The sequence below is a fragment of the Lepidochelys kempii genome, chromosome 14 (genome assembly GCF_965140285.1).
Source record: "Lepidochelys kempii isolate rLepKem1 chromosome 14, rLepKem1.hap1, whole genome shotgun sequence".
In the NCBI taxonomy this organism is placed as follows: Eukaryota; Metazoa; Chordata; order Testudines; family Cheloniidae; genus Lepidochelys; species Lepidochelys kempii.
Genome location: NC_136393.1, coordinates 51,317,329 through 51,330,795, shown reverse-complemented (window position 1 = coordinate 51,330,795; position 13,467 = coordinate 51,317,329). Strand labels below are relative to the sequence as shown.

The following is a 13,467-nucleotide window of genomic DNA, read 5'->3' as shown; positions in this document are numbered from 1 at the left end:
GGGTCAGGTAGAGACGATTGTTCCATTTAGGGAGAGGGGCTGGACTGGACCGGATGAGCTGCCATACAACATGGAGCTCTACACGGCTCAAACCTTTCCTAGCACCGCCCAAGCCTGCTTAGAGCACACGCATGGCTTGAATAAAGCCAAGTGACAAGATGGCATCTGACAGCTGTGTTTACACATGTGCTGCTCAGACTCTCCCAGAGAAGATGGCACTCCCGCTCAGCGGCCTATGGTGGGTACCTTTCGCGCCTGCGCAGTTTTGTTCCAACCATCAACAGGGCCTATTGCCCTATCCTGTGCTAGCTATTTCGGGCTCTCCACCGCCAGTCGCGTGTAAACTGTACAAAAATATGGCAGCCACTAATGGCTGTGTACGGAAGCAGGAACGGCCACTGGTGCATACTCAGCAGAGCCCAGTCGTGCTTGCCAAAACTCACAGGGGAAAGCGGGACCAAGCCTACGCTCCTGAAGACGAACAGCTGTGACCTCCCCTCACAGACATGCAGCAGCCCTGCCCTTGAGTGGAGCTGGGGGGCATAACTGCCGGGGGCAGGAGAAGCTGGCAGTGGAATGGGGAGATTGAGCAGCTGGATGAACAGCAAAGAGGACCTCACACAGGGAGGGCCATGTCCAGAGTGACCTGGTTCTGGCTGATAACAATACAGCCAAGGCCCAGCTGATAGCCCACTGCACCCATCTTGCAGCTTGGACAGCTGGGTTTCCCCACAAGTGCATGCAGCCAGCAGCTGTAAAAGACATTTTATTTCCAGCACTCATGCTGAGTCCATACCAGTATTAAAAACAAGACACAAGATAAGCCACACACGCCACCCCACAGCCCCGGTGGGGTGCAGAAAGCGTTGCTCCCACAGGGCTCCAGCTGCACCGTGCAGCCAAGCCGGGATGGTGACACCCCTCACTTCCTGTTGGCCTGGGCTGTTCCAATGACACACTCGTTCACCTGGAAGGGAGAGAGATGGAGTTGAGTGGGAAGCTGCGGCATGGTAACCCCCTTCCATCTGCCTCAGCTGCACACCAGTCAGTCACTTACTTTGCTGGCAAAGCGCAGGGAGTTCAGGGACTCTGACAAGTTCTCCTCCAGCGGAGAGATGTTCACAAACATCAGCCTGGGGGCATTGGAAAGGGGAGGAGCAGAGGTTAGAGGAGCCGCAGAAGCCCTCTTCTGGCACTACCCCCAGCACCTGGTGTCCCTGCACATTCCCTTCCTCTTAGACTCCCTCCACACCCTGTCCATACAACGTCCCCCATAGCCCTGCCCTCCACCTTGATGCTAAATCCTTCTCCATACATCTCTGCCTCATCCCTCCCCCACACTCCTACTATTCCCACTGCCCCCCCATTGTTACTCACATCTTAGAGTTGCCCCCCAGCGAGTTCTGCAGCAGGTAGGTGAGCTTGCTGTTCCTATAGGGTATGTGGGGCTCCTGCAGAGTGGGAAGACAGGAGTCAGCTCCCCACTGTCTATGAGGAGGGGGCATGTTGGTACCCCTGGGCAGGAAGATTCCATACCATGTACCTCAGACAGCCCCCAACCTCACTGTGTCTCCCCTATACTAGGCAAAGAAGGGCTGGGGGAGAGGGAGGGGGCAGTGAGGTGCATGCAGGTGGTATGTTACATTGCTTACAGCACTATGACCACCGGCCCTGGGGAAAGAGGGGAAGAGACTGGTGATAATGGGGCATGTGGTGTCCTAGCTGTTACCTTGTTGGAAAGCGCCATGATGACCAGTCCCAGCGTAGAGAGGCTAGTGTTGATGGCTTGGGTCTCCCTCAACCGCTCCCCCTTCGAGAAGGACTTGTCCAGCCGCTCGCTGCCTGCCAGGTCCACCAGGCTTAGCACCGCTTCAGGGAAGGGAGAGGGAACGGATATGAGACAGGCCTGGGAGAGGGCACCTCACCCAGCTCTCCCACATATGGCAGGGCAACCACACCACAGGTGGTCCTAGCAACCAATGCTCCCCCAGCCCTGCCTTCCAGTTATTCTCTGGCAGCCCCAGCCACCACCTGCCACACTCACAGACACTGTGAAGGTCCCGGCTCCGGTTCCAGCCCTCAATGCGCAGCTGGAAAAGGCTGTGGCTGCGGGAGGAACGGTCATTCAGAGCCGTCTTTGCCACGGAGCGGTTGGCCTTGGCTGTTTGCAGTAGCTTCAGCACCTGGGGGATGCAGGGTGTGTTGGTGGGGTCAATACAACTCCTAAACCCGCTGGCTCCAGCACACCCACGTCTCAGCTCACCTCATCCTCGGAGTCCACAGGCACATAGCGGAGGTTCGGAACATGCAGCTCCTCACTGCTCTGGCTGACCCGCTTGATCTCCAGTTCGGCGCCCCGCTCTGGCCGCCCCACCAGCAGGTCCCGCAGCGACTCATTGTAGATCTCCAGGAAGTTTGCCGTGAAACGGTACTGGGGTGTGTGTCGGAGATAGAAACAACATCATAACCATGAGATTGTGGGGGGACCAGGTATGCTGCCAGAGCCACAGGGTTGGGGGCAGTCACGAAGGGCAGAGTGGGATGCTCACTCACCTGCCAGCCCTTGGGCTCCAGTTCCTGTGCCCCCTGGAAGACCTGCCGCACAGCCCGAGGAATCATGCCCATAGTCTCAGGGCTCATGTCGTCCGGCCCCTCCATGGTATAGGTCTTACCGCTGCCTGTCTGCCCATAGGCAAAGATGCATACATTGTACCCATCCAGAGCAGACTGCAGGGAGGGAGAAGGAAGCGGTCATTATGGGGGTAACCCCCAGACTCCCAATCCCCCAAGTCCTGTGCCCCACTCTGTACCTGCACCAACAGCGCAATCTCTTCAAACACCTCCTCCTGGGAGCAAGCAGGGGAGAACACCCGGTCAAAGATGAAATCATATTTCACATCACCCTTGCGGTCACGCCCAAAGTGGGACTGTGTGGAGGGAGAGACAGACATGTGGGTCAGACTATAGGACTCATTCCCAGGACCCCAGGCCTGGACTGGGGGAATAGACAGCCGCCTCTGATGGGAAGTCCCCAGAGTGGTAATGAGGGGCAGTGATTGCAGAGGGTTCTTTAAGGGAAGAGGTGGTCGTGAGGACCTGCAGAGGGTCCAAGCCAGGCAGGGTGAAGGGGCGGTTCAATAGCAGGTGAGATTCAGCACTGGTGGGTGCAGGGTGATAATGGAACTACTTGGTTGCTCGGCTGATTTTGAGATTAACGAACCCTTCAGAGGTGGCCCCAGGTTTCTAACATGCTGCCAGAAAATTGGGGCGGGGGTTGGGGGGGAATGAGGTTTATCGCCTCTCCATGCAGCATCTGTGGCTGTTACTGGACACGCTGTACAGATCTGGCAGCCACACTTCAAAAAGGATAATGACAAACTGGGAAAGGTTCAGAGAAAAGCTACATGATTTGAAGGCTGGAAAACCTGCCTCAGTAAGAGACTGAAGGAGCTCCCCCTATTCAGTTTATTGAAGGGAAGGCTCAGAGGAGACTTGATCATGGTCTCCACATACATATATGGATATATTTGAGAGCAGAAGGCTCTAAGCTAGCAGACAGAGGCAGTAGGAGAAACCAGTGGCCGGTAGCTGAAGCCAGACAAATTCAGGCTACAGATAAGAACTAGCCATGGGAAGCACTGCCCCAAGGGCATTGCAGCAGGAACTCTCTGTCACTGGGAGTCTCATGCATAAATGTCTGTGCACCATCTACACTATAATTCACCCTCCTTCAGATGTTCATGCGCAAAGACCTATGGCCTGTTGCTCAGAAAAATGCTAGCTCCTAGATGTGTGAAAAGGCTGCTCTCGAGGCAGCAGGCCCAGCTGGGCTGTGAGGTGCCAGCAAGGTTTTCAAGGCCCCAAGCACAGGGGCCCTACATTTAAGCAGCAGCACATCAGAAGCAAAGTCAGCCCCTCCTTGGCTTGGGGCTGAGGTGGGTGACTTAGGATCCCTGCAGGGGGAATTGCCCAAAGCTAGTGCCCATGTAGTGTGCAAGTTGTAGATTGCACCAGCATTCCCCAACTTAACCACACTAATGCCATGCCCAAACAGTGACTGCCCTGAATATCAGCCAATGCACAGCCAGAGGGCTAGCCATGGCCCATCACAAAGACAGGGCTAGCTGTGCCCCAGCCCCTGGATTCACCTCCTCCACTTTGGAGAGCACCAGGGCCTTGTTGTCCTGCAGGGGGAAGTGCAGGTGTTCCAGTCCCGTCTGCCTCTCCTCCCAGGCCAGCAGGGGGCGCACACGGCAGAACACACGGATGTTACCCTGGGGATAGGAGACATGTCAGTCCAGTGTGGGGAAGGTTGTCCCCAGCTCCCACCAGCTGTCCCTCGCAATCTTATCTTCTTCCAGCCCCCACCCCCGCCCTCCTGCATGGTGTCCTGCCCTAATTCCCTCCACCTCCCTGAGGTGGGGCAGAATGAGAGCTTCCTGTCACCTTGAGCTCCTGCACCAGGTTATGCAGCCTCCTCCTCTCCATCTCCAGATGGTGCAGCCGCTCCTCCTGCTGGGTCATGACCTGCAGCTGGGCTGCCACTTGGCCTCTCAGCTCCTTGTTCTCACACTCCCTCTGGGCCAGGCCATCCTCCACCAGCTTTAGCTTCACCTGGAGCAGGACCAGGAGTTCGGGGTTACTGCTAGAGACTTGCTTCGAGTTCTCGGGATACCACAACACACACGCCCCAGGCCCCCATCAGGAGAGACAACAGACCATGTCACACGCCATGGGTCAAGCCAGCGCATGTGACTCCCAGCTGCTAACTGACAGACTTGCTAGACATGGAGTGTAGCTGATAACCTGGTCAAGAAAAGCTGTTGTGGGAAATGCATGCAACGGTGAAGAAAGCAGTGCTTGTTTGCAGTGCAAGTGAATCAAAGAGGCCCAACATTAGGGCCGGGATTTTAAAAGGGAGTTGGGTGCCTGAACACTGGGGAAAGGTTCCTTTGAAACACCCTGCAAGGACAGCAGTCACTTTATGGAGATGCAGCACTCTCAGCAAGGCAATAACTAAAGCAGAACAGCCAGACACAAGAGTAAGTCCTGAAAGCAAGGTGGGGTTGTGACACTGGCAATAAGGGAATTTCCAGGAGACTGGAGCAAAGCAGTGTTGTCCCAGCAGGTCTATGTAAAGCCTTCATAAGGTTGAGTTGTTGCTATAGGAAACAAAGCTTGTGTCTAGGAGGTGCAGATTGAGCCCATGCATGGAAGTTACACCGGCTGCTGCATAAGGCCTGGTCCCTCTGAGCAGAGCATGCAGATGACCCAATGGGTGCATAACCTGTCTACTGGACAGGAATCTGACAGGGCACAGCTAGGTTGAGGGTACAGCATGTTATAGGAGATCCTAGCACAGGCACCAAGAGCTGAGCTTTTCTCCCGGCCCCAGCCACACAACCTGGATTGGCCTGGCTCTGGCTCCAGTGGGGGAGGTTAACATCACATCTCCCCCCTTCCCAGGATCAGACCCACCTCTCTGGTCTCCAGCAGGGATGACAGGTCCCGCTTGGTCCCCTCCAGCTGCCTGATGGTCCTGCTGTGGCTGGTGACCTGCTCCTCCAGTTGCTGCTTCAGGTCTGACAGCTCCATCACCTTGTGGAGCCTCTGCTGTGCCTGCTCCTGGCAAGTGTGCAGCGCAGAGCTCAGTGTGCTGCAGAAGTAGGGGCATGGTGAGATAAGGCAGGAGTCATTCCCACCCCAACCAGAATGATTAGGATCCCTCCCCCTCAGTCCTCTGGCTTCTCACCTGACCTGGCTGCTCAGTTCCTGGTTCTGAACCACCTGCTCCTGCAGCTGCCTCTTGAGTTGCTGGTTCTCCCCATCCAGTCTCTGCACCTTGTCCTTGTAGCTGCTCACCTTGGTCCGCATATCACTCAACTGGCCCTTCAGGTCCCAGGCTGCCCGCTTCTTCCCTTCGTTCCCTGCAGCTAGGGCAGGGGCTGCTGTGGGGAGAAAGGGGGAGGCAGGTGAGGCTGGAGCCAGCAGGGCTATCCCTCTCCCCATCCCTGGCTTCACCCCTTCTTGACATCAAGCCGCTCCTGCTGCCGCCTTACCCATCTTTGGAACTGCTGCCACAGGCACCGGCCTCCTGACGATGTCTGCAGAGGGAAAGGGGAGAGCAGGTGTCATGGAGCTACAGGTCCTTGCTCTTGAACAGTTCTTGGAAGAATTCCTTCAGTGTGTCAGCCCCCTTAGGGTCTCTCACTCACTAGTGTAGGCCTCTTGGCTTCCTTACCTCCTGGACCCAAACCTCAGAGCCTTCAGCACCCCTTCTTCACACTGTGAGTGCCCTATAGTGACTCCACCTGAGTTGGAACCCAGGGAAGACTTGCACCCCCAGCTCCCTTGATCTTAGGTGACTCTCAGCCAGCAGTGTAAAAGCAGAAAGGTTTATTAGATGTCTGGAACACAGCATAGCACATCCTTAGATAACACAGACAACGGAAAGTTTGTCAGGTGGATCTGGGTCGGTCCAGAGCCCTCTAACTCCTCTTTAATCCCTGACCAGAAACTTCTTTCCTGCCTCCAGGGGCCCACACATAACCCCACCTGGCTGCTCCCTAGTCCTTTGTTCCCGAGCTGGTCATACCCAGCTGGCTTCCTAAGGAGGGTGGGCCATCCATGGTTGTTTATTGCTAGGTGCCAATAATTGGAATGGCCATTGTCTTCTTAGAATCGACATGGGCATGGGGCCCCAACCAGCTGGGCATTGGTCCCGCCTGTATCTCTGGGTTGCTGCAAAGGGTAAACAATCTTTCCTCCTCCCCCACCCCCCTGACCTAGTTAACTACACACCACATAGGGGAAACTGAAGCAAACACAATATTCATCCAAAATATTATGAATAATTCCCACTCCTTCACAGCAAATCATGGGATCACGCAGTTGTGAGTAGCTATGAGAGGAAACAGAGAGCTGACAGAAGGTGCAGACTTGGAAACTCTGAGCAAGGAAAATGTTTGCTGTTTGTAAGCGCACTGTGCAAGGAAACAGGACACTCTGAACATTTTTGTAAACTAGGGGGTCCACATTTCATAGCTCTTGTAGGCTGAGGTCCGGTACGCCCCAGGGGTCCTTGCAACTTTCTGTTCACCCTCCTAAGCTCCCTGTGTACTACCTCTCATCCTCCTTTTCGGAACTCCATGCAACTCACAGGCTTGTGTGTGCTCCCTTTCCACTATATCACAAGGGGTTGTGTCTCCCCATTTTGGGGTCCCACCCATTCTCATCCCCATGGCAGGGGCTGTTTGCCCATTCCTCCTCCATTGCAATAACTCTGTGGGTGTCCCCAATCCCCTCTCTCCCCATGCCAGGAGCTGTGTGCACCCCATAACAAAATGTAATATTTTTATGTGCCTCAGTTTACCTCTGTACTTTACATTGCTAGCCAGCAGGTGCAAAATAATTCAAGAGCTGCTCTTGGGGCAGAGCAGGAGATGGGAGGCGTTGTGTCGTGTAACTGGCTAGTGGGAACAGATGGGTGTTAAAGGACCGGCTGGAACTGACCCACATCAATGGAGGATGCACCAAAACAATGGGAGCCCCAAGGACAGAACATGGCACTTGGCAAATTGACAATTTAGTCACTGAGACCATTCAGTATCTGACTCTCTGCCACCACCTGTCAGACAGCCACAGGTCTGGTCTATACTCCAGCCTGTAACCAGTCCCTTTGGAGTAACCCCTTTAGTGTGCTAGACCCCAAGGACCCACACACTCTTCTACAGGGACAGGCCATGGCCTCCAAGAATCCAAAACAGTGGACTTGTCTACACTTAAAATGCTGCAGCTGCACCCCGTAGTGCTTCAGTGACAGGAGAGGTTCTCCCAATGCTGTAGGTACACCACCACGCTGAGAGGCGGTAGCTATGTCAACAGGAGAATTCTCCCATCGACTGAGCACTGTCTACACCGGGGGGTTAGGTCAGTTTTACTGCATCGCTCTGGGGTGTGGATTTTTCACACCTTTGAGCAATGTAGTTATACCAACCTAATTTGCTAGCATAGACCAGGTCTGGGCTTTTGTGGCTCACTATAGCGAAACCAGCCAAGCCAGACTCCCATGGGAGACTTGTACTATACCCCTTCAGGTTGCAATGCTTTCAGTGAGTATTTGCAGTGACACCAGGCAGCCTTACCAAAATGAGGTAATGTATTAGTCAACCGCCCCACATAATCTGTAAATCCTTCCATTAGCCTTTATACTAAGAGAGTTCAACCTGGCTACCGCCAGGCCAGGGCACCCTAGAGCCATGCTATCATTAAAGCCAACGTGGCTGTCCCTGTCCCTTGTCCCAGGTGAGAGCTGCACCGTTTCTTCCAACGGCCAATTCTTATCCCCAAGACATCGACCCATCCTGAGATCACATGTTCCACCTGCTGGAGATTCCTGTGGATAAGTATCAATTGTTCAGTTCTTGGGGCTCCCATTGTCTTGGCGCATCCACCATTGATATGGATTGGGTTTAAACCAGTCCTTTAAGGACCCATTCATTCCACCCCAGACAATCACGTGGCAATACCTCACATCTCCTTCTTTTCCCCCCAAGAGCATCTTTCTAATCCTTTTATACCCACCGAATAGCAGTGCAAAGTACAATGGGAAACCAAGGCATACAGAGGAATCAAAAATATCACAGAAAATGCCCACTTCATTGTCAAACACCTCTATTATTTGTCTTCTGTCCATCTGGGAGATGCTCAGGGTGTAAGTTATTGGAAGGAGGAACAGAGATGAGCTGGGGTATCAGTATGCTGGAAGGGTTTCATGGGTGCTCACTGTGACACTGTATGGAATCTGGGGGACACTTTAGGATATTATGAATACCAATAGTATAAAATTGCAATGAGTTATGCCAGATATGCCATGTAAGATATCTGCAAAAAATGTTATCATCATCATCATCTCGGGCAAATCATATGTTCGTATCACCTTTTGTATTATGAGTTATAGATATGTATATCTGTATTTTAAACTTGGGCTATGCTTCTGGGTGACACCCCCAGACAGTTTGGAATCGGTCTGATAGCCCATTAAGGACCATCTGCTATACAACTGACCCATTGAGAGAAGGCAGAGGATATTCCTTCCAACTCACCAAGGCATACATAGGCATGCCCATGGACAGAAAAGGCTTCAAAGCCATGTGTTGGGCAGCTTGTGTTTGAAACAATGGAAGCACAGGCCGCATGGAAAAATACTATAAAAGGCAGCTACATCTTCTCCATTTTGTCTTCAATCCTGCTTTTTACTTCTGGAGGAACTTTGCCACAAACTGAAGCTCTGAACAAAGGACTGAATGACCCGTCCAAGCTGAGGATGTATTCCAGAAGGACTTTCAAGCCAGCAAACTCACCATTACTGCTAGGTTTCAGAGTAACAGCCGTGTTAGTCTGTATTTGCAAAAAGAAAAAGGAGTACTTGTGGCACGTTAGAGACTAACAAATTTATTTGAGCATAAGCTTTCGTGAGCTACAGCTCACTTCATCGGATGCATTCAGTGGAAAGTACAGTGGGGAGATATATATACATAGAGAACATGAAACAATGGGTGTTACCATACACACTGTAACGAGAGTGATCACTTAAGGTGGGCTATTACCAGCAGGAGAGCGGCCGGGGGGGGGGGGGGGGTGTTTGACAAGAACGTCGGGGGAGGGGAATAGTTTTTCTTTGTGTATTGTAGTTGTAAGAATGCTCTCTACGATACAACCGCATTTGCTCCAACCCCTCAGACAGAGGCAAAACACCTACAAGATCTCTTTCAAGCATTCTTACAACTACAATACCCACCTGGTGAAGTGAAGAAACAGATTGAGAGCCAGACGAGTACCCAGAAGTCACCTACTACAGGACAGGCCCAACAAAGAAAATAACAGAACACCACTAGCCATCACCTTCAGCCCCCAACTAAAACCTCTCCAGCGCATCATCAAGGATCTACAACCTATCCTGAAGGACGACCCCTCACTCTCATAGATCTTGGGAGACAGGCCAGTCCTTGCTTACAGACAGCCCACCAACCTGAAGCAAATACTCACCAGCAACCACACACCACACAACAGAACCACTAACCCAGGAACCTATCCTTGCAACAAAGCCCGTTGCCAACTGTGTCCACATATCTATTCAGGGGATATCATCATAGGGCCTGATCACGTCAGCCACACTATCAGAGGCTCGTGCACCTGCGTATCTACCAGTGTGATATATGTAGTCATGTGCCAGCAATGCCCCTCTGCCATGTACATTGGTCCAACTGGACAGTCTCTACGTAAAAGAATAAATGGACACAAATCAGATGTCAAGAATTATAACATTCAAAAACCAGTCGGAGAACACTTCAATCTCTGGTCACTCGATTACAGACCTAGAAGTGGCAATTCTTCAACAAAAAAACTTCAAAAACAGACTCCAACAAGAGACTGCTGAGTTGGAATTACTTTGCAAACTGGATACAATTAACTTAGGCTTGAATAGAGACTGGGAGTGGATGGGTCATTACACAAAATAAAACTATTTCCCCATGTTTATTCCCCCCCTCCACCCCCCACTGTTCCTCAGATGTTCTTGTCACTGCTGGAAATGGCCCACCTTGATCATCACTACAAAAGGTTCTCCCCCCCCCCGCTCTCCTGCTGGTAGTAGTTTACCTTAAGTGATCGCTCTGGTTACAGTGTGTATGGTAACACCCATAGTTTCATGTTCTCTATGTATATATATCTCCCCACTGTACTTTCCACTGAATGCATCCGATGAAGTGAGCTGTAGCTCATGAAAGCTTATGCTCAAATAAATTTGTTAGTCTCTAAGGTGCCACAAGTACTCCTTTTTTCATTACTGCTAGGAACCTGATATATGGACTTTAAAGTCTTTGTACATATGTGACTGCTTTACCATCTCTCTTCTTGTTCTTTTTTTGTTTTAATAAACCTTTAATTTTAGGCACTAAATGATTGGCTGACAGTGTGGTATTTTGGTTAAGATCCAAACCCATAATGACCTGGTGACATGGCTGACCCTTTGGGGTCAGAAAAACATTTTGTGTATGTGAGCATATATAACTTCTCACTGTACTAGACCTAGGTGCTAATTGGGAGCCAGAGAACTGGAATGCAATAAAGGGGACTGAGTGACTTATTTTTTTGCTTCTTCATTACCAGTGTGGAGGGGGAGGGGATCAAAAGCACAGTTTGTGACTGGTTGGGGAGTTTAACTTCAGTGTTACACACCAGTTTTGGGAGTATCTGCTCTCCCTTTTGCAGCCTGCCCTGACCTTGGCATTTCCAACAAGGGCTGCCCTGGGCACCACGGGTCACACCAACAACCAGCAGTTTGATCTGTAGGCAATTCCAGAGGTGCTAGAGGATGTGGCTGTGTCAAAACAATGGCAGGGACTCCATGGGCCCTACATCCCCCATCCCCACAGCTTTCAGTTTTCTGGTATCATCCAAAGTCACAAGGGTTCTGGCCACTGTTGCCTCAAACATTCCCCCAAATCTTGGAACCAATCAACTGTGGCATTCAGGAGTATTGTATTTGACAGAGAAACGCAGTTGAGCTGAGCACAAGGCTCACAGCTCCCCATGGAGAGGGCCCAAAGGGAGAGGAGGCCTGGGACTTCCAGCCAGCAAAGGCTGCTCAGCTCTCTAGTAAGTACCACCCACCAACAGTCTTCCCAGCACTGGGTCCCACAGAACTCTGGATAACAGTGCTGGGTTTGGCAAGTGGCACAAAGTCACAAGGATCCTCCCCCTCAGAGTGAAAGCCTCAGTCCCACAAATACCTGCGACTGAGGCTGCTGGGATGGTCAGTCCTGGTCGGAGGGAAGCCCGGTGGCCTGTGGTGGACATGAAGCATCATCATTAGCAGTGGAACATCTGACCGCTTGTGCCAGCTCCCTGGTCTCATGAACACAAAGGTCCCTGCATCCTGCAGGCAAACATACCCCACATTCCCTAGCACACACCCTTCCCCAGAGCTCACCTGCTCTTTGAGTCCTGGGTATTGCAGCTGCTGCCGAAGCCTTGGAACAAGTGGTGGCGATGGAGGCTGCCACCCTCCTGGTTGGTACAGGGAGCCTTCGGGCACGTTTCTAGTGGGAGGGGAAGAGAGGAGACAGTTTTTGGGAGCAGAGCCCTGGAGAACAGGAAAATTAAGTGGGTCAAGAAACCACCGTTCACATCTGCCTGCTGCATCTCACCTGTTCGGTTGGAGGCTGATTCTCATCACTGTGCCCTCGCTTGGCCCTCAAGCCAGGCACAGGCAGCGGCAGCTGGGAAAGGGCCTTCCCTGCAAGCAGCACCTGCCGTCCATCAGCATTCCCCTTCTGCTCCATATTGGGACCTCTGGGAAGGAGCAAGGGGGCTTGATCAATCATGTGTTATACAGACACCCCAATGCCTGTGTGTGCGCCCAGAGCACGGTGAGCTCCCCCCATGCACACCCCATCGCACACCAGCCCCTGCCATGGTGAGACCCTCTGGAGGGGCAGGACCTGGCTGGTGCCCATAAGTGGGGACCAAGCAAACTCCTTCCACACAGGGAGTCCCAAGCCAATGGGAGCAGATTCAGCACCTGTGCCCTGGTCATTCCCCCCAAGTCACACTCACCACTGCAGCACTCTCGCTGGCCTGGGCGGAGCAGCTGGCGTTCTGGGCTCTGAAGTGAACCTGTGGGGAGAAGGGGAGATAGGCAAGTGAATGCCAGAGGTGGGGGGAGGGGAAACAGGAACTTCCCCGGCCCGGCCCCACCCATCTGCATCGCAAGGCTCTGCCTCTGCCCCTCCACTGCTCAACCCGCGGTGCTTTAGAAACAACCCGACCTGACCTCTCTCCCTCCGCCCGGGGAGTCCAGCTCGCGCGCGGCGCCGCCGCCGCCACCCCCCCCCACCGGGGAGGGGGACAGTCCGGTCCCGCGCGCCCCTCACCAGCGATCGCCTTGGCTGCGCTAGTTTAACTCTTCTCAACCTCTTCCGACGCCCTGCGTCGTTCGAATTCAAACCGCCCCCACTGAGCCACCGCCCGTTGGCTGTCTCGCTCTCAGCTAATTGGCTGGCCGCTTCCCTACGGCCCCGTCCTCTTCGAAATCCAACCAATCCACCGCTTTCACCTCCTCGATTGGCCGGCTCCTCCCGAGCCCCGACCAATCGGCGGCCTCCTCTTACCAACACCCCGCACGTGACCCAGCGGAGCTGTCGCTGTGGCCGCGCTTCTGCAAGGACGGAGGCTAGTACAAGGCACGCGCCAAACGGCCAACGGCAGCCTGGAGGCGGGGCTAGAAGAGAGGGAGGAGCAGGGTTTCGGGCCTTGGGCCGAGGCGGGAGAAGGGGCGTGGCAGGAGTCTGGGTGACAGGGGCAGTGGGGGCGGGGCAGGAGTCTGGGTGACAGGGTAGTTGAGGGGAGGGACAGGAGTAGGGGTGACGGGCAGTGGGGGAGGGATGGCAGTCGGGGCAGGAGTAG

At 53.3% G+C, this 13,467-nt stretch overlaps 1 protein-coding gene across 2 annotated transcripts; it reads right to left on the bottom strand.

The window, feature by feature from the left end:
• Positions 1-757: 757 nt before the first annotated feature.
• Positions 758-13,465, bottom strand: KIFC1 (kinesin family member C1). 2 transcript variants are annotated; one of them, XM_073326999.2, is made up of 18 exons: positions 12,836-13,465; positions 12,619-12,678; positions 12,210-12,354; positions 11,993-12,101; positions 11,793-11,846; positions 6,060-6,104; positions 5,753-5,948; positions 5,479-5,656; positions 4,447-4,614; positions 4,149-4,274; positions 2,811-2,927; positions 2,554-2,727; positions 2,264-2,431; positions 2,045-2,183; positions 1,730-1,869; positions 1,378-1,451; positions 1,058-1,133; positions 758-967 (listed from the first exon to the last, which is right to left on the bottom strand). In XM_073326999.2, the coding sequence occupies exons 3-18, from the start codon at positions 12,342-12,344 to the stop codon at positions 923-925; spliced, it is 1,944 nt and encodes a 647-aa protein (XP_073183100.1). In that variant the 5' UTR covers positions 12,345-12,354; positions 12,619-12,678; positions 12,836-13,465; the 3' UTR covers positions 758-922. The 2 variants fall into 2 exon arrangements, with proteins under 2 accessions (XP_073183100.1, XP_073183101.1); XM_073327000.2 differs by having other exon boundaries at positions 12,936-13,465.
• Positions 13,466-13,467: the final 2 nt, after the last annotated feature.

What these genes read in the sequence shown, in the direction of transcription:
- KIFC1 (XM_073326999.2), bottom strand. Translation starts at nt 12,344, where the DNA reads ATGGAGCAGAAGGGGAATGCTGATGGACGGCAGGTGCTGCTTGCAGGG. An exon ending in GGCAGCAGTTCCAAAGATGG is followed by an intron (nt 5,949 to 6,059) that starts GTAAGGCGGCAG and finishes TTCTCCCCACAG; the next exon opens with CAGCCCCTGCCCTAGCTGCA. An exon ending in CCCTGCTGGAGACCAGAGAG is followed by an intron (nt 4,615 to 5,478) that starts GTGGGTCTGATC and finishes GTCCTGCTCCAG; the next exon opens with GTGAAGCTAAAGCTGGTGGA.